The 24,739-nt window shown below is 41.9% G+C and overlaps 1 protein-coding gene and 1 long non-coding RNA gene across 5 annotated transcripts in view; one reads left to right on the top strand and one right to left on the bottom strand.

Moving 5' to 3' along the window:
- Calx (sodium/calcium exchanger 3) overlaps positions 1–9,769 on the top strand; it is a 241,357-nt gene extending 231,588 nt beyond the window's left edge. For all 3 annotated transcript variants that reach the window (XM_076369801.1, XM_031977811.2, XM_031977812.2), the window contains 2 exons: positions 5,015–5,318; positions 8,373–9,769. In XM_076369801.1, coding sequence (XP_076225916.1) covers positions 5,015–5,219 — 205 coding nt within the window. In that variant the 3' untranslated portion in view covers positions 5,220–5,318; positions 8,373–9,769. The remainder of the gene's footprint in view (positions 1–5,014; positions 5,319–8,372) is intronic.
- LOC116427458 (uncharacterized) overlaps positions 1–24,739 on the bottom strand; it is a 267,123-nt gene that overhangs the window by 218,729 nt on the left and 23,655 nt on the right. Inside the window, exon 2 of one of the 2 annotated variants that reach the window (XR_012999112.1) lies at positions 17,253–17,299. The exons of the other annotated variant lie outside the window; for it this stretch is intronic. This is a non-coding gene — a long non-coding RNA (uncharacterized LOC116427458). The remainder of the gene's footprint in view (positions 1–17,252; positions 17,300–24,739) is intronic. 2 annotated transcript variants of the gene reach the window in all.

Here is a 24,739-nt window from a genome sequence, read left to right as displayed (position 1 = left end):
AACGGTTATCCCCAACGTATCGGCAGGAATATTCTGCAGGGCATAATGCGCGCGATATCGATACGTCGCCTGGACGTCCGATATTGGGACGGGTGACTGGTCCTCTCGAAGAGTTTGAACTGCGAGGCAATATTGTTGCCGGGAAGATCGAGTGTCACGCTCCGACGGAAATCGAATTACGAGCTGCTGACGGATTCGACGTCGCTGGGACTGAAAGCTTCTTTTATTCTCGAGTAGAACGACGTGGAGGTTTTTTTATTCAACCGTTTGGAGGCTAAACAACTTTTGTGGATATTTACCAAAAATGCGGAAGCGACTGGGCGTGCATGCAAAAAAATTAAGAGTAGTTGTCTAGTGAGATGACAAATATTGTGTTATTACAAAAAAATATCAGAAAATAAGATTTATTCAAATAAATTTACTTTCATTTATTTCTTGAAGAGCATAGTAAGAGAATTATAATTGATACTGATACACAGCGCCTCCGCCATTTTGGCACAACACAAGAGCGCTATACCTCAGCACTCAAACGGTTAAGTATAGAGAGCGGGAGAGAATTTTTAGGGGTGCACAGAGGGATGCATTGTCGTATGAGTATAATTATTTACATTACAATGCTTTACCATTGTGTCGGGAAAATTGACTTGAACTTATTTTCAATTCTCGATTTTTCTGTTTCTCCGGTTTCCCTATTTTCCCATTTCCACATTTTCCTTTGTACATTTCCCATTTTCCAACGTTGCGGTTCATTGTTTCCCATTTCGTAATTATGTTTTCCTATTCTCCAATTCTCCGATCACCCCCTATTTTCCAATTCCTTTTTATACTCATTTCCCCATTCTTCATTTCATCTTCATATTCCCATCCTTCCATCTCCCATTCCCCTACTCCTATCTCTATTTTAATCTGGAACTCCCACATTATCCCCCACTTCCCTAACCATTCCTCGACCTCGACCTTTTTTCTCATTTCTACATTTTCCTTCGATCATTTCCCATTTTCAAACTTTGCAGTTCATTGTTTCCCATTTCGTAATTATATTTTCCTATTCTCCAGTTCTCCATACGATCGTCCCCTCCTTTCCATACGATTATTCCGCCATTTTCCAATTTCTCTTTATACTCATTTCCCCATTCTTCATTTCATCTTCATATTCCCCTACTCGTATCTCTATTTTAATCTGGAGCTCCCACGTTATCCCCCACTTCCCTATCCATTCCTCGACCTCGGCCTGTTTTCCCATTTTCATACTTAGCAGTTCATTGTTTCCCACTTCGTAATTATATTTTCCTATTCTCCAATTCTCCACACGATCATCCCCTATTTTCCATATTATTCCGCTATTTTCCAGTTTCTCTTTATACTCATTTCCCCATTCTTCATTTCATCTTCATATTCCCCTACTCGTATCTCTATTTTAATCTGGAACTCCCACGTTATCCCCCACTTCCCTATCCATTCCTCGACGTCTATCCCCGAGGACCAATCCCAAAGAACTCGAAACACTCTGGGAAGTATACAGATATCCATCGAAAGTCGCGGCGGATCAGCGTGATCCATCTTAGATAAGATCCAGCCGCGGGAACGCCTCGCGCGGAATAGTAATTCGGTTTTTATCGGCGACCGGCCAATCGGTACGCGTGTCGAATCCGCTTGTTCCCGCCGGGAACCGGAAGGAAAGTTCGCGACCCGGCGATTCGGTGATGAATATTTACGCGGCGCAGACTGCCGGCGTGGCTCAGCTCCGGGTAATCAGCCGTTTCCTATGCGAGAGAGACCGCGGACGCGTTTCCACGGCTCGCTCAATTTTCCCCGCTGCCGGCTTCGCTGCTGGGAGATCCGGCTTCGCATGAGTTTCACGAGCCGGGGAGAACGTATCTCGGTCGTCTTATCCGAAACACGCCCCCGTATCCTCGTAACACCGAGCCGCTGCTGTGCGTCAACGTGTCGCGAACAGAATCGTCTTATCCATTAGACGTTTTAAGCGTGTCCCAAGGCGTATACGGGAATTTAGTGTCTTTCGCAGTCTTTCGATGTCTTTGGGTCGAGGGAGCAGTTTTCGGAACGAGGTCTGCCTGTGGGGATGATGCGGGCAATGATTGAACTGCGCCCAGGCGGAAGAGGGGAAGTTCAGTTTTATTGATGCTTCCGGTTCTCGGGGAAATCGTTTCGTTGATGTTGTCATAATGGAAGCTTGCTGTTTAGTCTTAGGCGAGTTACTGATTTATTTACGAGTAGATTTGACTCTTTGAGTCTTTGAATTCTTGAGTCCTTGAGTCTTCGAATCTTTAAGTCTTTGAGTCTTTGTGTTCTTGAATTCCTGAGTCTTTGAGTTCTTGAGCCCTCGAGTCCTTGAGTCCTTTAGTTCTTGAGTTCTTGAATCTTCAAGTCCTTGATTCCTTGAGTCTTTGACTCTTTAAGTCTTTGAGTTCTTGAGTCTCTGAGTCCTTGAGTTCTTGAGTCTTCGAACCCTTGAATCTTTGAGTCCTTGGGTCCTCGAGTCTTCGAGTCTTCGAATCTTTAATTCCTTGATTCCTTGAGTCTTTGAGTCCTTGGGTCCTCGAGTCTTCGAGTCTTCGAATCTTTAATTCCTTGATTCCTTGAGTCTTTGAGTCTTTGATTCTTTGAGTCTTTGAGTCTTTGAGTCTTTGAGTCTTTGAGTCTTTGAGTCTTTGAGTCTTTGAGTCTTTGAGTCTTTGAGTCTTTGAGTGTTTAAGTCTTCGAATCTCCGAATCTTCGAATCTTTCCAAAGAACATTTCGAAGACAACAACACGTTCGAGTATAATTCGGAACACTTAAACTCGCGCCACCAAGTACACTGGAAGGAACCCGTTACTCAATTATCCAAGTATTCCAAATCTAATCTAGCAGATTGCCTCCATTAACCAGTAAGCGTTGCCATCTGCCGTCCATCGACACAACTGAAGAATTTACCGAACACAGACACCTGTTAAACGGCTATACAACAGAACAGTGGACCTATTTGAGCTAAATGGGGCCCTGATCGGCAACGCTCGATCACTAAAAGCCGTAGCGCAGTGGAACGCGATGTTGTCCAGGGGCTGTTTATTTAGCGAGGGGAACAAAAAAGAGCTGACGCGTCAGCTGCATCGGCGTGATTGATCCCCGGCGCGAGATTGTCCGACGTTGATCCGCCGTCGCAAAGCCATACATCATTCGAGCTGCAACAGATGCTTCCGCGGGCAAACGCGATCGCAGTTGCTCTTGGCAAACCCAGATGGCGCCGTCGTGTCCTCGATCGTTTGCATCGGGATGTATCGATCGAACCGACCCGGCCGCCATTTCTATAGGATCTTGGTACCGGAAGTTATCCGCGGAATTTGAAAAAATGTCTGATAAACTGGGGACTTCTTCGTTGACACCGATCGTTGCACAATAAACGGACAACTTAATGCTCCAGATACCGAATAATCGTGCCATGTTTATGAACTGCCGAAGATAATCGTGCAACGAGTCCCAAGTGCAGAGATCGACGGATTTGTTTGATGATTCGCTGACCTTTGGGATAGTTCGCCTGACCCGTAACGCTCTAGACATACTTTTACATTCAGACTAGCTGTACAAATCTCACTTTATAGGAGAAATCTTGCTTTGTTCTCCTTGCGTTCACCCTTTGCACTATGGAAGTGACTCTCATCACTCGATTCGATGTACTGAAATTATAAGCTCATGATATTAAGCTTTGTATAATGCATACGTGAAATATTGGAATAAAGTAGATTCGTTTCTTGATTTATGTAAGTTTTCTTATTGCCTTCGGAGAACGTCGCCTATATCTTATCAGAAAACGTTGAATATTTCTAGTGGAAAATTTTCGAGTGTGAAGCGTTAACCCTTTGCACTCGGAAGTGTCTCAATAGAAATATTCGGACATTTTCTGATGAGATACAGACGACATTGTCTGAACGACATTAATTTAACGATAACAGATAAATTAAGCAACGAAGCTATTTTATTTAAATAGTTCACATTGCAAGATATAATTTTAATTTAAAATACCGAATATTCAACTTCATGGTTTTGCTGTATCAAATCAAGCGGTGACTGAGAGTCACCTTTCGAGTGCAAAGGGTTAATACTTAACTTTCAGAGATTAAGTTCTGATCTGTGACAAAGATTAAGTTTCCTCTTGTTTAATAAACTGTTACTGATAACGTAGACGTTCCAGACAAACCTAGATATGAAACAGATCGGTAGACGTTTGATATAATACTAATAAACCCGATCCAATGACTGCTGCAAATTTTCCAAAAATTCTCTGCATTCAGCCTTCGTCTACTCTAAGACTATTAACTGATCAACCCTTTGCGGACGAAGAATCTTTGAAATACACTGAGCCTTTGGCAGATGAAGCTAAACTATACATCAATCGCTTAAGCAATCAATCATCATGTTTCAAATCCGAACATTTCATCCAAAATGTCGACATTCGTTCGCAGATTCTTCGAAATATAGAAAACCGTCAGCAGGTAAAGCCAAATTATACATCGACTGCTTAGATAATTGGAAAAGCGAAACTACGTACTGATCTGCTGTTTCAGTAATTAAATCATTCGTTTGCGACTCAGCGTTGCGAATACGAACATCGATCTCGGCAAACTGTCGACATTCGTCCTCAAAGGGCTAAATTAATTTAAGCCTAAATACCTAAATCCTTCATCCACTCTAAGACTATTCCGCTAATTTCTATACGGCAATTGATTATAAGTTAACCTTTCGCGGACGAAGATTCCTTGGAATACGAATAACCTCCAGCAGATGAAGCTAAATTATACATCGATTGCTTAAATAATAAAAAAGGGGAAGCTGCGTACTGATCTCTTGCTGTTCGAGTAATTCGATCATCTGCTCGCGACTTGATCTTCGAAACATGGGAATCTCATCCTGTCGAAACGTCGACGTCCGTCCGCAAAGGGTTAAAATTGCTGCATGCAGAGGATTGTCCAAGTGGCGAGAGAAACGATAATCAGATGCAATTGTCTGTTGCCGCAGCCTGGCGTTCTCCGTGACGCTGTTCTGCACGGAAGCCTGCCTGGTGATCCTGGTGCTGCTGCTGAGGCGGACGAAGAGCATCGGCGGTGAGCTGGGCGGGCCTTTTGTACCGAAGATAGTTACATCCAGCATCCTTTTTTTCCTGTGGGTGTTCTACCTCGTGATGTCGACCCTGGAGGCCTACGGCGTGATCGAGGGCTTCTAAGGAGCCCGAGAGGCGCGAAACGTCGGCCTACCCGCTGCTGCGCGTATATCTTAACTCTTTGCGTCCGCCAAGGCGTGTGCTCAACGAAACGTTCTCTCGGCAAGTACAAATAATTCTAATTTCTGTTACAGTTCGATATCGGAGCCACCGAGTAATTAACACTAGAACTAGCACTCGAACCGTCTTACATTTCTTCGTGAAAGATACAAGCGTGAATTTATTAACCCTATGCACTCGAGAGGTGACTCTCAGTCTGATTTGATGCAGTGAAACTATAAAATTTGATATTTAACCCTTTGCACTCTGAAGATTTGTCACTAGAAATATTCAATTTATTTCGATGAGATGTAGATGACAGTTCTTTAAACTAACTTAACGTGGAATCTATTCACGACTTAATGTTAAATACGGAATTTTACAATTTTGATGCACCAATCGAGTGACTGAGAGGAACCTTTGGAAGGGTTAATATTGAACTATGTATAATGCATCGGTGTGTGAAATATTGGGATGAAAAAGCTTTGTTTCTCAATTCACTTGTGATGTCTCTTTGAGTTCGTTTAAGAAAACATCGTCTTTGTCTAGTTAGAAAATGTTAAATACATCCAGCGGTATACTTCCGAGTGCAAAGGGTCAACACGTTGAACAACGCACGGTTTCATAGAGGAAAATACGTAGAACGGAAAAAATATGATATTAAATCATTTGATCGAACTGCATTACTATTCCACGTTCATCTAGCTGAATGTATTATGTAGCATTATTTGTAATATAGAAATGTTTTCGTATAATCATCGTTTCACCGGTGACCCCCATGGCATTGAACGTGTTAAGATTTCAGTTCAGGTATTGCTACATCAACTTCTTTAACACGTTCACACCGGCGCTGTAATTTCCACTCTTTCCCATTTGGTGACTAAATTCTCAAAATTGATAAAAATATTGAAATGATCAATAAGTAAATTAATTCTCAACTATGTGGCAATGTTCTCTAATTACCAAACCACTTGACGAGCCACATATTTGATGCTACACACCGTCTAATGAGCCAACACTGTCTAATGTGATACAGAAGTATCTGTACCTTTGCAGTCATTCTAAAAGAAGAAATTAGGAATTGGTCAGTTTGAGCCATCTGGTAGTTCTAGTGTCAACTTATACGTAACTTCTCACAGAAAATTCGAATGTAGCTTTCTAGGGGCTACTTCGATTACTCTATGAATGACTCACCGTTTGCAAGAAACATCTTTACAATTTCGATAATTGTGGAACAAAGAATGTCTAATGAACCATTCTAACCAACTTGGTAGTTCCCTAAAATACTTATGTATCTTACGACCTGCTATTTCAATCGTCATAGCTTCAGTATCTCCGAGATCCAGAGAATATTCAATATTTATTATTTATTACTGTAATATCTATTGCTTCTTCAAAGAACGTTAAATGAACCATTCTAACCAACTTGGTAGTTCCCTAAAATACTTATGTATCTTATATCCTGTTTACCTCAATCGTCATAGCTTCAGTATCTCCAAGATCCAAAGAATATTCAATATTTGTTATTTATTACTATAATATCTACTGCTTCTTCACGTGACAGTTTGAAACTGCTAGATCTAGACTATCGACTGCCTCGCAAAAAGAAACAAAGACTCTTCGAATCCTCTAATTGCCAACGGCTTCACCTCAGGCTCTAGAATGCTTGTAAGCCGATCCTCTAAGTCCGCTGGCCAAGAAGCTCGCGGCGTCTAGCGTTAAACGAGCCCGAAAATAAAAGCGTCCCGTAAGTTTCACTTCCAAAGTGAACTTAAATGTGCAGGTGCATGGAACATGGAGCAATTTCTTTCGAATTTTCAAAGTTTCCGCGTTAGAACGCTGAAAGAACGAGTCCAACAGGGGCGGCGGAGTTTTAATGGCTCGCAGGAAGGTGTGTCGGGACAACGGGCGATGTCCTATATTCGCGCCGCTATTTTCGCAGCCGCTGGAACGCGTGGCCCACGGTTTTCAGCCGGTCGCTAACGAGCCGGTCGCGCCGAAAAATTTCGAGCTATTCGCGTCGTTGTCTCCTGCCTGCGGCGGACTTAAATATAGCGGCGCCGCATCGCGCCGCGCCGCGCCGCTCGTCAACACCGGGAAAAATAGTTTTTGTCTACGATTCCCTCGTAGAAATGCATATTACATTTTCACGTTCCGTTTAACGCGGGAATTCTGAATAGAAACAATTCAACTTGACTCACACTTGGCAAAGATGGAGTTCGTTGCTCGTAGGAGTCAAGTTTGACGAGTGAGACTCGTGATGAAGATTTCGGGATTAGTTTAATAAACATGGATCGAAGCAAGAAACTATTTTGTTATTACCAATATATTATCTTGAAAGTAAATTTGTATATAAAGTGCAGTGGACAACTTTTTGCGTTTTCTTCTAAACTGCTGATAGAAACATTTCGCACGAGCTTGGTAACAAAAGTAAATGATACTGTCAATGGAAGATGAGCATTGATATCTTTTATCTGGAGAATATTGATAAGATCTCGAGATATTAATAGTGGAATGTGAAGAACAGTTAATGAAACTATGTGGTATTATATGATGACTACGTTAAAAGGTCAATGATGTTTAATTTAGAATAATAGTAGCTCAATTTCTGTTTCTGAGGTCTCGAGAGGATAAGCTTTCATGAAATGTGGATTAGTTAGACACTAATATACTAATAATATTATACTAATAATTATACTAATAATAATATCAACACCATCTGAATCCTAATTATATAGTAACGATATTATATTAACACTAGATATACGAAACGAGTCAATCTGACTCATACTGAATTTTACAAGCATTGGTAATCGTATCCTAATTCTCTACCCTTAAGCCTCTAACATCTAAGATCGAAATTATTATTATTATTAACAATTTTTCTAACAGAACAAACTGTACACTAAATGTCAGTAAATCTAGTGTCGACGACACACCGTTAATATCATCGTACACTATAATATCGATCGCCACCAACATTTCACGTAACACTAATTCCATATGAGACCATCATTCATTGAAAGGCTGTCGTAAATTCAACGTGCCGTTGCCCGAAAGAAAGGGGGAGCACAAAGAAACACTGATTAATCTAACGAACGAACGCTTTGATTCCAGGACGAAAGGGAAGCGGAATCGAAGGGGTGCGATTCCCGCCGAGCGAACGGACCCTCCGCCCCCGCGCCGGAAGCACGTTCCGCCGCTGTTAGCTTCCACCCCCATCCCCCGTATCCGGGACGAATCAACAACGAACGGGATCGCGTGAGGACAGTGTGCGAGTGCGTGACTGCGTGTACAATGAACAATCTCTGTGAGCGAGCGAGCGAGCGAGCGAACGTGCGAACGAGCGAACGAACGAAAACGAGTGCCTGAGTGTTCCGAGTATGAATATATCGAGCGACTTACGGGGCGAAATCACGGAGGGAGAAATCGAAGAGGGAAAGGACGAAGAGGATGATGACGACGACGACGACGAACGGAAAAACGAGAGAAACGTGTGAGGAAGAACAGTGAGTTTGCCTTAACGTTAATCCAACGGGTACACGAGTTACCGGAGGAATCAAGTAGATAAGGGGTTAAAACGCGATCTAGTCTTGGGAGCCGTGCCTCGTACGTTCACGGCGGTTACCGAGTGAAATCTGAATATAAATATACTGATATATTGATATATATATTGCGTCGTTATTAACCGTTTGAGTGCTGAGGAGCTATAGCGCTCTCGCGTTGTGCCGAAATTATAATTTTCTTACTATGTTTTTCAAGAAATAAATCGTACATTTATTTGAATATATTTTTTGATATTTTTTTTGCAATAACACTACATTTGTGATCTCATTGGATAACTACTCTTATTTCTTTGCATAGACTCGATCACTTCCGCATTTTTGGTGAATATCCACAAAAGTTGTTTAGCATCCAAACGGTTAAGTATTAATGTAATATATAAAATATATTAATATATTGATATATGTATAGAAGATATATAAATATATATATATATATATTGTGTTAACGTACATGTGACACGTATGTAGACGCGTACACGAACACATGAACACACATAAATAGCGTATTGTTTATTCAGTCACACGAGGAACACAGGTTTCTATGGTATTTTAGTAGCGAACGATGTTCATTTTCTATAAACGTGTATTTACCGGTTGAGCTGTTCACAGCGATCGATCGAGTTCACGTTCAGAATCTTTGTTAGATTTTTCATGAATTCGATTAGTGATTTTCGTAGATTAAATGAGTTGATATTCAGTCACTGGATTGTTTTTGTTCTGCGAAGTCGAAGTTTTTCGAACGATGACCTCTTCAGGTGGTATACGAATTTCAATTTGTTTTAGAAGCCAGAGTGATTGGAATTCATAATTGAACGCGAGAAATTTGAAGCGTGTACAATGTTTCGTCGCTTCATCGATCGTGTCGTATTGTTTGTTATATTGTAATTTAGGTAATGATTCGAGTCAGAGGATGTAACGAATAGTATCTACTAAATAATTTTGATCGAATTAATAGGTTGTTCTTAAGATCGATTAAACGATGATTTTTCTAGTTCTCGTTCGGTGGACTTCATCGATTCGACAAATGAACGGCTCAATTAGGGGCCGATCTTTTCCATGGGCTTTGTCGTGGCTCTTCGATGGTTTTCCGCGATGCGGCGACCATGCGTTGTCGGAAAAGGAGCCGGGCAAGGCCGAATTTCATCGGATCGCGTCGATATTTGCATCGCAAAGTCCGAGCGCCGCGAGTTTCGAACAGTGAACGAGTCGACGGGAAATGTGCAATCGACGCTGGAATTTTTTCACGGAGACGGAGAATTGAAAAAGAGATCGGGCATCGTAAAAATCAGTCCGCGGGGATTCCTTTGAATCGCTTTCCAAGTAGTTCCGAGAAAGGGAATCTTGTTTTGTGAATACTGGGTCGTAAAAAGGGATCCAGGAGTTTTATGAACGAGGTTTATGCGGAGAGGGATGGGGAAGTTTAATCGGGGGTGAGATCGTTGCTTTCGACGGGGAATTTACTTATTCTTTAATTGGGAGTTCGTAAGTGAAATTTGAAAGATCGAAAGATTGAAAGTTTGAAAGTGTGACAATTCGAAAATTTTTAAACTTGGAAGCTTGGGAGTGTGAAAATTTGGAAATACGAAAATTTGAAATGTTGAACCTATAAAAATTTGAAAATGTGAAGCTTTGATTGAAGATGAACCAAAATTTGCAAGGTTGAAACAGAGAATTTAAAAGATTGAAAATGTCGAAATTCGAAAATTTCAAAACTAGGATGGTTGAAAGCGTAAAAATTTGAAAATATGAAATTTTGATAGGTTGAACCAGTGAAAATTAGAAAATGTGAAACCTTGACATGTTGAAAGTATACAAATTTCAAAGGTTGAAAGTGTGAACGTATGAAAGTTTGAAAATCTGATCGGAAAATTTGAAAGTTCGGAAGTTTGAAAATTGAACAACTCAAAAACGTTTAACTTGAGAAGTTCGTCGACTCGGTCATCCATCGAATCGCGGCGCGACGCTTTTGTTGTTTGTTGAAGGATCGTTAGGATAGCCCAATGAACATAATTAATTAGGATCACGACTCGCAACCGTTGCAGGCGGCCTTCGCTCGAACGTCTAGGTTCTCATCGGTGTACACTGCCTTTGATCGAGGGTCGCGCTTATCAAAAGTCGTTAGGGAAATTCTAGGACGCACGTTGTGCGCGTGCAACACTGCAAAAAGGAGACAACTCTCGTTGCCACTGAAACAAGGAATATCGGTCTCATAATCAGAACCCTTACGCCGCGAAACATCGAATTTACGTGAACATTCGGTATCCGAGTCTTGAATGAGCTTTAAATAACATTAGGTTGTAAAATAAACGAGTTCAACGTTCTTTCGAAATGAAATATTCTTCTGCTGTATCCATTAACTAATTACAAAATCACGTTCAGTCAATTGTCTAATCTACATTATCGTTTACAAAGATTTTCTACTTTAAAAATCAATTTCTCTTTCCGAACTGTAACGCTATTTTCAAAGTGTAACGATTCTCGAAATTGGATACCGCAACGAATAGAAAAATATTCATAGTTTCAACTTCTATATTCTACAGTCTAATATTTCTCTCGAAAACCGCAACTGCCCAAAGAAGTGATTACAGCAGCGTAAGGGTTGATCGACCGATGCTCTATCCCAACCACAGCAACGCGCGACGATGTTACCCAATCCAACCGATTCGATGTTGAAGAGAGTCACGGTATGCGTCGCCGCGTAAAAATGTTCTCAGTGAGAACCACAGAATTCGATGAATCCCGCGATTGGCAACAGCCAACCGACCCCACCGACACTGCAAAGGTTGTAGACCATCATCGAGTAGTTCTCTCCATTGTTTTCGGCTGAGCCCCAAGGATCAGGGGATCGGTGGATCTCCTCTCGACTTCTGGAGTCGATTAACCCTAAAGATCTAGGACCTAGGTGATCCTTCGAACTAGGTACAAAATATCGAAGATATTCCTGGTGTTCAACCCTTCTGGTGCTAAATATACTCCCGAAGCACTGTGCAGGAAAACTTTGGAAGGAACAATTGGAAAGCTTGATTTGTTGGTTTAGATTACAAGTGTATCGGAAAACTGGAGAAAGATTGTTTAAATAGAAATGATAGTTCCTCGAGATGATTCTCAAATCTAGGAAAGGGTCGAGAGAAATTCTTTATTGATATTTTAGTATCTTTGATATCTACCGATATTAAAGTTAGAATCTTTGACATCTTTATTAACCCTTTGCACTCGAGAGGTGACCCTCAGTCACCGCTTGATTTCATACAGCAAAAGTATAAAATTGAATATTTAGTATTTTAAATGAAACTTTGTACTGCTGTAGGAAATATTTAAATAAAATTACTTTGTCGCTTAATTTATCTGTGAATTATCGTTGAATTAGTTTCAAACAGTGTCAAAAATGTTGAATATTTCCAGTGAAAAACTTTCGAGTGCAAAGGGTTAATATCGGGATTTACGCATTTGATTTTAAATATAAATTTAAATGTAAATCGAAAATCGAATTGAATATCTGAATTTCGAATATCTAGATTGTCTCCAATTTAGCAGACACTGTTTCTCGAACGATCGAGAGCGAGTGCTCAGTCTCGGAGTCTTAGTTGTTCAATCGACTAATCCTCGATTAAGTCGAACGGTTCCAGGGCAATCGACGCCACCGAGGGGAAAAGCGAACTCCAGAAGGAAAACGGAAGAACTCGGCAAGAAGGACGATCGTATTATTTAGAGTTGGCAGGACTCCCAACAGCATTATCCTCCCGAATTCGTCCAGCACGCGTCGAAGAGAACGGGACCGATCCTCGCCGAGGAATTCCGTTGCATTCACGCGTGCCGGCCACCGTTCTTCGTCCGTTTTAACTCCTATTGTCTAATACCTGTTCTTCCGAAGAATCGCCGAAGATTCCTCGCACATCCAGCGAAACGGAAGGGCGGAAACCTAGCGTTATTCACGGCTGGCAGCGTTCGAATCGACTTTTCAACCCTTTGGGGAGGAATGTCGCCTTATTGGGTGCGTCAGGTTTGGAGATTTAGAACCGAGGGTTGCTATCACAGAATTTGATTGTGTAAACACTAATATATCAGTGATTCGACAGTTTTTTATACTTAGTATTCGAAAGATCGACGTCTAATTCATTCAGTTTTAGACTCAATCGACTCAAATCGATAGCTCCTTTTTTATCCTTCAAAATTCAAGAGTTCAGTATCTAGCTTACCGAACGCAGAAACGAATTCAGTAAAATCAATAGAAAATATTTCGAGGATTCCAAGGTACACGAGATTTTAAACAGAGGATAAATTTATATCAAAAAACCACCCTATAGTTTCCTACAACAAACTGTTCTAACACCTCTAAAACACCCTCAGCCAAAGATGATCCTCCCAAAGGAAATTCCAAAAACTTAGAAACACCCTATAGTATCCTAACAAAATGTTTCAATGTCCGCAAAATCCTCACCCGCAGAGACAACCCTTCCAAACAAATTCATTTCAAAGATACACCGTACGGTTTGCTACAATGAAATCTTTGAATGCCCCTGAAAATCCTCACTCGCGGAGACTTAACCCATCCGAATAAATTTACTTCAGAAGTCCACTCTACAATTTTCCCGAGTGAGATCTTTTAATGCCTCTAAAAATCCTCGTCCACAAAGGGTTAATCATTCCGGACGCGGTGCACGCGTGTAGTCCGCCCGCCGGCCACCCTCTAAGAGGGTTCCGCGCGAAAGGTGGCGGGCATTGCGCGGAGGAAATTGAAGTCGAGAGGAAATTCCCGTGGGAGACAGTCGGGGAACGTACGGGGACCGTTTTTCACGGGGGACGAATCAATCGGGCGCGACCTCGAAATCGTTTGCAGGCAGGGGAAACGGACGGGGCGGAAGGGGGAAAAAAAGGTATCAGCGGGATAAACGCGGGTCACTTGCGCGATCCAAAGCGAGAAACGACGGTACAGGGCTTTGCGGGGATCCCCGGGACGCCGGATTTCCGGTTAAGACGCCCGTCGACCCCGTTCCTGACCCGTTTTCGCTGGAAAATCGAACTAACCACGAATCGTTCGCCTCGGAACCATCCCCTTCCGGTGGACCCCGCTTTTCCCGTTCTTTCTGGGGTGCGCAAGATGTTCTTAACCTGTCGATCGTGAAATCTAGTCTGAAACATTTCTTTTCGTTAACACCGTGGCGTGCTATTTCGCTGTGCAACGATTTACTGCCGACAAGATGGAGGACAAAATTTTCTACTGTGAATGCACATTTGATTTGGGAATGAATTGGTAGTAGCAGTTCGCTTCAGTGGATAACGAATTTTTATTGAATTAATCTAGAAACCTTCGGGGGCTGGAATACGTTTTTAACGGAAGCTAAAGGCAGAAAATTCCCTTTTAATCTAGAGCAATATGGAAAGGGATTACATGTTTATTTGAAGCATTGAATCGATTTGACACATTTATAGCATCCATGATTGTGTACGGTTTAATACGATAGAAGGTTTCAATGGAGCAAAGAAATTCAGATTAGCCTCGGAATATTTCAATTCGCGTAAATATCCGCGGAAGGAAGCGTTAACATAAGATTCCGCTTGGAAGATGTTCCTCCTTTCGAATCCTTTTAACCTGCGAATCTAAATATGATAAACCTGGTCGAGCGTAATCTGGAAAAGATTCTAAGGATGAAAAGATCGCTTTTCAGAAGTCCAGTCGCGTGACGTTTCCACCTTCCTATTCAGAACATTCTATTCTACGCGCGAATAATGTGTATATTTATCAATTTATTATAATTCAATCATTCAAACCTCAACAACTCAATTCATGATTTCCTTCCATTCCAGAATTTCGGAGTTCGATACACAGTCCAACTCTTGCAACATCGAACGCTTTAACACTAGACTCACAGACATCCACTGACACTATGTTCTATCGCACATAAAAAGATCGGTATTCGTCCACTTAGATCTTGTAAATCGCAAGCTTAAGGTACACGATTAAAGTACACATTTCCATAAGTGCATCAATCAAAATCGACCCGGAGATTCGTCGAGTAACGCTCGTAAAATTCGATATCAGTCAAATTGACTCGTACCGTGAACCTACTGTGAAGGGGTCCTCATCCGCAAACTGTCGAACCAACACGAACCTCCCATAATTCGCGCATAAAGACCCGTGGATCGCTTTTAATCCCGAAATTTCCGGCCGATCGTCTTGCCGGCGATGTCAGTTACGCGTGGCTCACGGTTTTGCTTCCGTTTTATCGACGGAACACGGAATGGCACGCCGTTTACGGACGCGACGGATTTTTACGGACGATCATCGCTCGGACCTCGCGACCCCGTTAATCCCCGGAATCGCCGCTTGTCGATCGAATATCCGTTTCCGATGCCTTTCAATGTCCCGGCGACACAGCCGACGCGACGGAGACATTTACTCTTTACGAATCCGATGTTAAAGCGTCGCGGGTATCTACAACGCGGATCGCGTAGTTCCGCTCCGGCGGAAGACAGCGGGCCACTCTCTGTGTGCGCTCGAACGATCCATCAATCGCGAGGTAACGGCCGTTAACGGTGACGAACGTCACGCACACTGGATAGAGTCTTCCTTTTATCCTGTATCCCGGGGATCGATCGTTTGGGAATCGTTGCCCGCCCTGCCAAGGGAAAAATCTTAGATGAAGCTACATCAGCGATTAGATTCACGATGGGGTTTATATCATGTCGACTTTCTCGAAACTTCAAGCGAATCGAGATGAAAAAATATATATTCATGCAGATTTTGCGATTTTTCGGTTGTTTCTTGTGTTCTTTGAGTATTCGATTAACGATGGGATTTACATCAGATTGAATTTTTTGGAAACTTCAAGTGAATCGAGAGGACAATATATTGATGCTAATTTTGGGATTTTTCGGTTGTTTCTTATATTCTTTGAGTATACGATTAAGGATGGGATTTACATCAGATTGAATTTTTTGGAAACTTCAAGTGAATCGAGAGGACAATATATTGATGCTAATTTTGGGATTTTTCTGTTGTTCATTGTGTTCTTTGATTTCATTTGATTAACTTCGCGATGGGATCTATGTAAGGTTGAATCCCTCGGAAATCTCAAGTCAATCGAGATGAAGAGGAATATATTGATGCAGATTTTGGGATTTTTCGATTTTGTTTATTCTGTTTTATCATTTGGTTGTCTCTGCCATGAGATTCGTGTAAGATTGGATTTTTTGAAACTCTCAAGTAAATCGAGATGAAAGAGAATATTTAAATTTCGTTTTCGGCGGGATCTGATTCGATTCGACTAACTTTCCAGCGAGATCCATTCAACGTTGAATCTTATGAAAGTTCCAAATAAATCGGGACGAAACTCGGGAACTTTGAAACTTCGAAACGCGAGGCGAATTAATCGGATTAGAAACAACAGGCTGAAACACTGGTTAAATTATTTCACGTTCTTCGTAGCTCTCTGAAACATAGATAAAAAGCGACTGCTGCAATTTCTGCTCTCATCAATTAAACCCGACTCAATTGTGCATGTCGAGGGATGCTATGAATGCATTAACTCCGGTCACAATAGCTGCCCATCCCGCCTCCCTCGCTACAAGCTGTGGACAACACAAATAGATTGCATGGCCATTGTCGCCGTAGTCTGCGACTCTTCTTCTAAAAAGAAACCACAGCGAAACCAATCCGCTAGACGAAAAACTGCTGAAAAAAATGAATCACGACGCACCGATAGACTACTAACGACTGACACGTTGATTTCCTCGAGACGCAAATCAGAATCGCGAAATCCACCTCGACCAGGTTAGAATAATCTTTCTACCTTCCTATTTTATATCATTTCGTTATACTATTATCTTATGTTACATTACCTCATTATTTCATTTAGATTCTTCAATTCAACGATGTTATCAAATTCGTTATGCTAGATTTTACATTTCACTTCGTAAGACATTTGCATGCACATCGAATGCAATGATCTCGTAGTTTCTTCAAATTTATGCGTTTCAACGTTTAATACCATAAACGTTGAGCAGCAGCGGAGCACATACAGTGCAAATAGGTAATTAGCCGTCGAAAAAAACTTCGAGTACCGCGGCCACTGGGAAATTAAAAACATTCAAATGACCCTTTCCTGTCTGCCTGCAAACGATGGCTCCCAAATGGGCCAAAAAACCGCCAATTACCCGAGGAAGCTCGTTCCACGGACTTCGCGTTTTAGAGGGAAGCTACTTGAAATTTGGCTTGCTAAGAATTACGGTGCAAATGAAGCATTCCGAGACGAGGGGAATTTTCTCCTCTGAAAACGATGACCTTCGGTCCTTCTTAACTCTATTCATTCTATCTCTTAATTATATTCATTCCAACGGCGACCGGTATTTCACAATTGAACCAGTCGCTGAACATCCGTTCGGGGAAAAGAATATTTCCCGAGTTTCTGGTAACCGAGGCAGAAAAACTCACCCCTCCCCCTTCGAGGACGGCATCCAGGTGGCATCAAACTTTCGCATCTGGAACAGAAAGTTCCAAGGGATGATTTAATTATTCCGAAACTTCCGGAAGTCTAGTTCTCAACGACAGGTGATTCACAAACTGTTGGTCTTCGTGCAAACTCGAATGTTTCCGAATATAATTGGAGAAGCGAAGTCACAACGGAAAATAGTTGTTCCAAGGAAATACCGTGAGAAGCGCTGCACTTCGGACATTTTAGATATTTCTCAAATTCCTCGGGAACCCATGAAAATCCACGGTCCAGTGAGTCAGCTGGTTCCGCCGAAGGTCCCGGATACTTCCGGGGATTCGTAAGAATATGTGGAAAGGGTCACCTTTCCGAGGGATGCATCGCGTGATTACATAATTCCGATTCTTAGCACTCCATTTGATAGCGGCGCGAAAGTAGGGGGATGAAATATACGATAGGAGCAGTGGAAACATCGGGGAGACGACGTCGTCGTGACGCCAGCCGAACATCACACAGAGAAATACACGGGATGTCCCTTTTGAAAGTGACCACCGGAGTTTTCGATCCCGCGTCTGAATTGAAATACAATTTCTGTAACGTTTCAATTGATACAGCGTAACGCGCGCAGCGTCATAATTAATACGGTACAATTTATATTAAAACGCGTTCCAGTTTATTTCGCGATTACCGATATCTCGAAAGGGTGAAGAATCCAAAACATACACGATAAAAATCTATTGTTACAATTTTTATAAGGATCACACGTTAATCGCATCAAACGGTCGGTAGTTCTAGCGTTGATCGGTGAAATACATCCGATAACTCAGATTTCTAGATTATACTTCGATAAATCTCCCGTTGATACAAGTAAATCGGATAATCGGGGTTGCACCGCGCTTTCGGTAAAAACTAGATTCATTGGAGAAACGTTTCCATTGGATATTTTCATTGAAAACGTTTCGAACCACTGGTATTTTCGTTGCGTTCCGGTATGATTTTTTGCGGTGGCACTTTGTTTCATTCGAAAGGGACACCCGGTACGGACACATGTATAAACGAGAGAGAGAAAAGAGAAAAAGAAGTATATAGTGTACGTATATACACACGAGCATAGATATTTTAATAAGAGAAATCGTTCAAAAGAGATTTAATATATATACATATATATATATGTATATTATACATATATGAATATATGTACGTATAGTAGGACGTACAATAGACGAACACTCAATAGCAAAGCGTTGAAGTGATAAACCGTAAACGGGATCCGGGACGTTGCCGTGTTCCCGACGTTCGCGCGCTGGACGGAAGAAAACGGTGGAACGATCTTCGCCGGCGTCGTCGTCGACGCGAGATGTCGACGTAGAGAACCGACGCGATCACTTAACCCCTTACCCTATGATTTCTTTCACAGCCGCGCTTGCTGGAATCACTTTGTTGTTGTTAATTTACCGAAAACAGAGCAGCACCTCACGTTTCACCCACACCCACGTTTGCCTCGACACTCGAACTGCCAACTGGATCGAAGTGACCGACCTTGTCTGCCCCTTTTTACGATTGTTCGAAACATGGACGTCCTTCTGGGGAACCACTGAATTATACTATAATAAATATTGCAAAGAAATAAACTCGATGGTTGGAATTTGACGAACATCGTTCAGAATTTCTCAATTATGATCGATACGATTACTTTGCCACTAGTAAGAAATTAGAAAAATTCTAGGTATATTCTATTCCTACGTTTATTCTAAAGTATTTATCGATGACAGAAGAATGTTTCATTCGAATTCGAAGGAACTGAGTGATATTTATCACATTTGTCTCAAACATTTCCTTACGAATCTAACATACAAAATTTAGTATCCAATATCAAATTTCGACATTTGATTTCAATATTTCCTATATTATTGAATTATACAGAACGGAGCTCCAAATTTCATATTTCTGTTATAGCGACAATTTAAATTCGTTTCTCAATTGCAAAGGGTTGTATCGTTTGAGATCCTGCTCACGAGTGTCCGACGCGATATTGTACGGCAAGGGGATTAAGCCGCCGACACGCTTCACGTTAAAAAAACGGGCCGCTTCGGCCCACGCGTCCGCGAATACGTTCCGCTACCGAGTATGTACCTGATGCCATTTTCATCGAACGCGTCCGCCCTTCCACGGAATTCATTCGAAAAAGTGCAGCGTGCAGGCCAGCCGGCGCATCGGACGCACGACTTCGACGGCAGCAGACCGTTAACGATGGAACTACACACCAATCGAGTAAAACAAGTCGTTCATTCTTTAACCCGTTAGCAGTGTTCGACGTGTACAGTAGAATTCGACCAATCTAAACGTTATTTATTTATTTTTAATAGAACTGAAATATTACTTGTCTATTACCAGTCTTCAATTTACGGAGTAAACGCAGGCACAGAATAAGCGTGGAACACTTTTCTTTCTCTACTGAATTATTAACGATAAAACAGCGATTTCAGACACAGTTACGAAAGATAAGACAAGACGTTAAAGAATTCTGTTCAGAAATCTCGCGTTGAATTTCATTTTTTGATATCGAACCAACGTCGTTCTCGTATCACTTTCTAACGAAGAATTGCAGGTTCATAATTATTTTTCAATAATTCTTTAATCGCGTTATTGGAGGTTCTACTCTATACTTTCTCATTTTTAAATTATCTGTTTTCTTGTGTAATTGAGAATATTCACGAGTATAATCATAAAACACAGTTAAAGGGTTAAGAGAAGTGGTATCTGAGTTGTTGTATAATTGATTTGAATATATGTTTAGAAACGTAATTACAGAAATATGATTACGATGAGGAATCGCGTTACCTAACAGATTTTATAGGAAGCAGTATACTTTGGATATTTTTCAAATGGAAATTTCCCAAACTGTCCAACTTTTCCCGTGCATAGAAATCCGCAGTCTGTAATAATTATTAAAAGGATAACAGATGCTTTTCCGAGATGCCAGTAAAGGGATTGACACAGCAACGCTGAAGCTACAATATGAGTGGATCGAAATCTCGATAAATGCAGCTTCATCGTTACCATTGAGACATAATGATTGATCGACTCGACTGCCCGGTAGTTCTACCGTCGAGCCCTGCTGCTGGCCGATCATTTTTTCGCATTTCTTCTTGACCTGTTAACCGAGTTCGCTCCGTTGTTCGTTCGATGTTTTCTTCGTTTATTCGCGCGAGATCGATAACTCTCGCGTTTCGTTATGTTATTTTATCAGTGAGATCTTTATCACGTTTGAAGGTGAACCGTAGCGTATTGTTTCGCAAACGTTTGCTCGAAGATCGATGGTCTTTCGGAAATCACGATGAAACGAAGCACAATGAGAACACGAACACGTTTCGTAAACTTGAAATTGATACAACAATTCTTTGCTTCGTTCGCGATTGTAGCGAAACAACGGCGATAAAATGGTCTCCACTTAGTAACAGATACCCTTAACACAAAGGGGTTAATCGCATTACACGTTCACGAGGGTGAATACGCGGTTAACAGGTCACAGGACACGTGTCGCGTCGGTTTTCTCGTCCAATCCCTGCGTCAATCGCAAATATCGCTCAGCACGGAATGAAAAATTATTCGACAGATAATTATCCAATCTACAGACATCAATGGAAATTAAAATCCTTCCCTAGAGTCTGTCCAACAACACGAAACAATGGAAGCAAACAAAAGCGATAGCTAGGTGCGACTGAGATAACCACGCGTGTCAGTCGATTGTTGTGCTTAGCTCGCGAATATTTTGCTCGTGTCTACTGCATCATCTCGTTGGACAAACAAATCTATGTCTCCTAAGAAGTATTCGTAACACCAAGAACCCAATACACCGCGGTTGACTTTATATCAGCAATATTTCCGACAGCACACATTTTCGTTCTCGCGATAACTTAACAAAAACGCATCAGATCTCCATTTTTCGAATTACGACAATTACGTTTCAACTATTACGTCAACTCACGATTTAAAAATGAATAATCAATGCTGAAACATAGAAACTCCGGGGTTGGTTCAGCATATGACGTGAACATTTCAATTCCAAACTCAAGGGATAAAACGGGCGTAGACGGCGAAACGCGACGATCAAATCCGTCCAGCGGCGTCACCGGGAATTTCAGGGAACGTACGATCTCTCTTCTTCGTGCATTTACTCCAATTACTCTTCACCGCGCGAGTCCTTTCAACTCCGACAGGGGCGGTCGGCCGCGAGCGAAACGAATCGAACGAGGCCCGAACGAGCCGCCATCTTTACGCACTCGGCCGTTCGACCACGCTCGTTTTAGGCTGCGCACACACCGCAACTGAAGCGACGATCAGCGATCCAAGCGTCGATGCCTGTTACTTTTTAGCCCCGGTGGTCTTCGTAACGGACGCAGGAAAGTTAATTGCCAAAAAATGAATTAACCGATTACATGTTTATTCGGTCTACTATATGGACTTAATAACTGAAACCACGCAACATCGCAGCTCCGTTATAAATGCACCATGGGAAGCTATCATAGACAGTTTCTACCGACTCTGTGATCAACGATCTCTTCGTTACAATGTGAACGCAGCCTTATTCGCCAGGCGATTGTCCCTTTTTTCACTTTCCCCTCAGACAGCGCGATCATCCTTTCCCCTTCATGCTCGTGGCACGCGTTTTTTTCATTTGATCCCCGCGAAACAAACGAGTTCGATCCTGCTCGTGAAATTCTGGGAGCGTCAGGTCATACGTGAAAGTCGAAGAACTTTTGATAGAATTGAAACAAAGCGAAGAATCTTTTTGAAATGAAAGCTGGGATGGTGGGGAATAAAAATTGATTGAGGTTGATATCTTTTAGGAAGAAGGTTCGACTATCTACTTTAATGGAGGTGAACTTTTCGTTCAATCGATTACCGTTCGTTCGATAGGTTTATTTTCAGAAATGTTTGAACGCTGAATTCGATTCACCGAATTCAGCCACGCGTTGCAATGGCAAAGTTTCAATCAATTTTTTCAAGATTAATACATAATTGTCGCGGTTTTTGCGTGTTTTTCTCTCGTCTCGCAGCGTTTCAATTTTCATTTAAAAAGAAGTTCATCCCGCTATCTTAATTCCGTTAAAAGTCCTTTGATTTTCACGCGGGAACGACCGAATGTTTCGTTTTTTCTATTTTCCCAGCCCCTCCCTCGTTTTCCGGCCGCTTTTTGCTAGCCGTTTTTCGTTCGGATAGAGAATTCCACGCGCGTCCGACGAACGACAGCTCGCGGACAAATATTTTCGCTCGGTAGAATTAAGGCGGGAGCCGGGTCGTGGTGGGACGGCTCGAGCGCCGATTGGAATTTCGGGTAATCCGTTTAGCGCCGGGGTCCCGGCCAACGAGAAAATTCGTCGCGTTTTCGACGGACGATCGCAAAGAGACATAACCATTTTTCCTGTTCCCGCGTCTCTTTTAGGAAGTTCGACCCGTTCCTTTCGCAATGGAGGTGCGGAGGAAAGGTCGAGGTTTTTAACCCCTGGCACCGTGATTTCTTTGGCAACTGCTCTGTTCGACGCTGCGTTATCTTTAACCCCTTATCCTACGATTTCTTTCACAACCGTGAAAATAGAATTACTTTGTCATCAATAATTTATCAGAAAAAGAAAAGAATTTGATGCTTATTTTGTGTCTTCGCTCTAACAGTTCAAGATTAATAATAGACAACTGACACTCCACTCGTTTGAAACGAAGATAAGTAGCTTTTAGATTTGTTGAATTCTGAAAATTTCTGTGACTAGTCTAGGAAAAGGGGTTAATGAATATGTAGAACAAGAAGAACTTCACATTTCATCGATGCTTAATGATTAAATAGATTAAAGTTTGACTCTAAAACGCTCGAACGTTTACGAGAGGAAGATGCTTAATTTCGACTTGAAAGAGGAGGATGACATTTACGTTTGAGAAATTCAATTCCACAGCTATCCCACTCGATACTATAAAGCGAGGAATCAAAGGGGTAGATATTGAAATATTGATTACAAATTAAGGTAACAATATAAGTTAGATCTAAGTGACGAACCCAACTGATCGCTAGAATCTCTGAGAAAACGCCAACCAAAGGTATCGATCGGTGTTGAAAATTGAATCGTCCGAAGGTAGAACCGTAACGCTCGAGGGTCCCACCGAGTGAGCCCGGCAACACTAACTAATTAAACGTAGACAAGTAGGACCGTAAACTGAGCGAAGGCAGTTCTGTTTGCTCGAACCTAAGGATGCGGTTCCGCGTGGCCAGCCCCTCAGCCCTATTTAATCTCTATCGACAACCGGGTGATCGACGTCGAAACGATACACAGTAGCGGTTCGCGATCGATCGATCACGGGACACGATCGGACACGATCGCGAACGAACCGTTTGCCAAATTTACCTAAACACGGTGCAGCGAAGCGATCTGGCTCGCTGGGGATTAACATGTTCGCGACCACGGTCAAATCTCAAATGGATCGCGTCCTTCTTGCAATTGTTTCGCGTGACACGTTATTCGTATAATTTGTACAGATTGAAAGTGTAGCAAACAAACCAGACAAAGTGTTTCACACGAATGTCATGCATGTGTGATATTTCGATCTGTTGCCAAAGCGGCGACATCGTCATAGCAACGGTAATCGTCTCTAAACGGATCGGTGTGTCATGCATACGTGACGCGTGGTCGCGAGCGTGCTAATTGCACTCCGTAATTTCTACTTGTAACTGGTTTTTCTAATGTTTTTCTATGAAGCGTACGTTAATCGACATAACTTAACGTAATTGACACCGGCGTCGAAGTAGGCCAGACGATTTAGAATTCGGAGGAGGACTTTTAGTTTAGAATAATTGGCGATTCTAGATTTGATTATAGGCGACTGTAGATTTCGCAAAGGAGTTCGCGGTCTCGTTGTCGCTCGAGGGACGAACCGGACCGATTCGCGACGAGTCGCGGTAGATGCAGATCGTTGTCGAATTTTCTCGACCGAACACTTGCCACCATTCTCGAACATATCGGTAGCTATTATGTTCTTGTTACACAGACGGAAACGCGTCGGTCGTTTGTTGGGACGGTCGTACGAATCACGTGTCGTCATCGTTTTCAGTGGCATTTATGTGTGTTTTGTATGGATAAAATGATTCGTGACGATCGGATTTGATTCCTGGATAATTGTAATTTTTTAGGGAAACGCGTGTTAAAGGAAGGATTACGAGAATGATAAGTTATTTCCTAGAAGGTTATGATTTTCGTGGAAAAATTGCAGTGGGAAAAAGATGAAAAACATGAAAGCAAACGTAATAAGTAGAGCGTGAGGTAAATATAAATGAACTGTTGATTCTATTGTTGATATTATTGCCCGGTCCATTGGAATTAAAGCGTGGCTTGATAGACTTTTAGACAGATGCATCGATATGCATCACAGGAAACGATCGATGCGTTCTCTGTTCACCATAGTTCAGTCTCCCGTACCTTTAAGTGAAGATTTCAATTCTTAC

Source organism: Nomia melanderi, chromosome 8, assembly GCF_051020985.1.
Source record: "Nomia melanderi isolate GNS246 chromosome 8, iyNomMela1, whole genome shotgun sequence".
Classification (NCBI taxonomy): domain Eukaryota; kingdom Metazoa; phylum Arthropoda; class Insecta; order Hymenoptera; family Halictidae; genus Nomia; species Nomia melanderi.
This window is presented reverse-complemented; position numbering and strand designations above follow the sequence as displayed.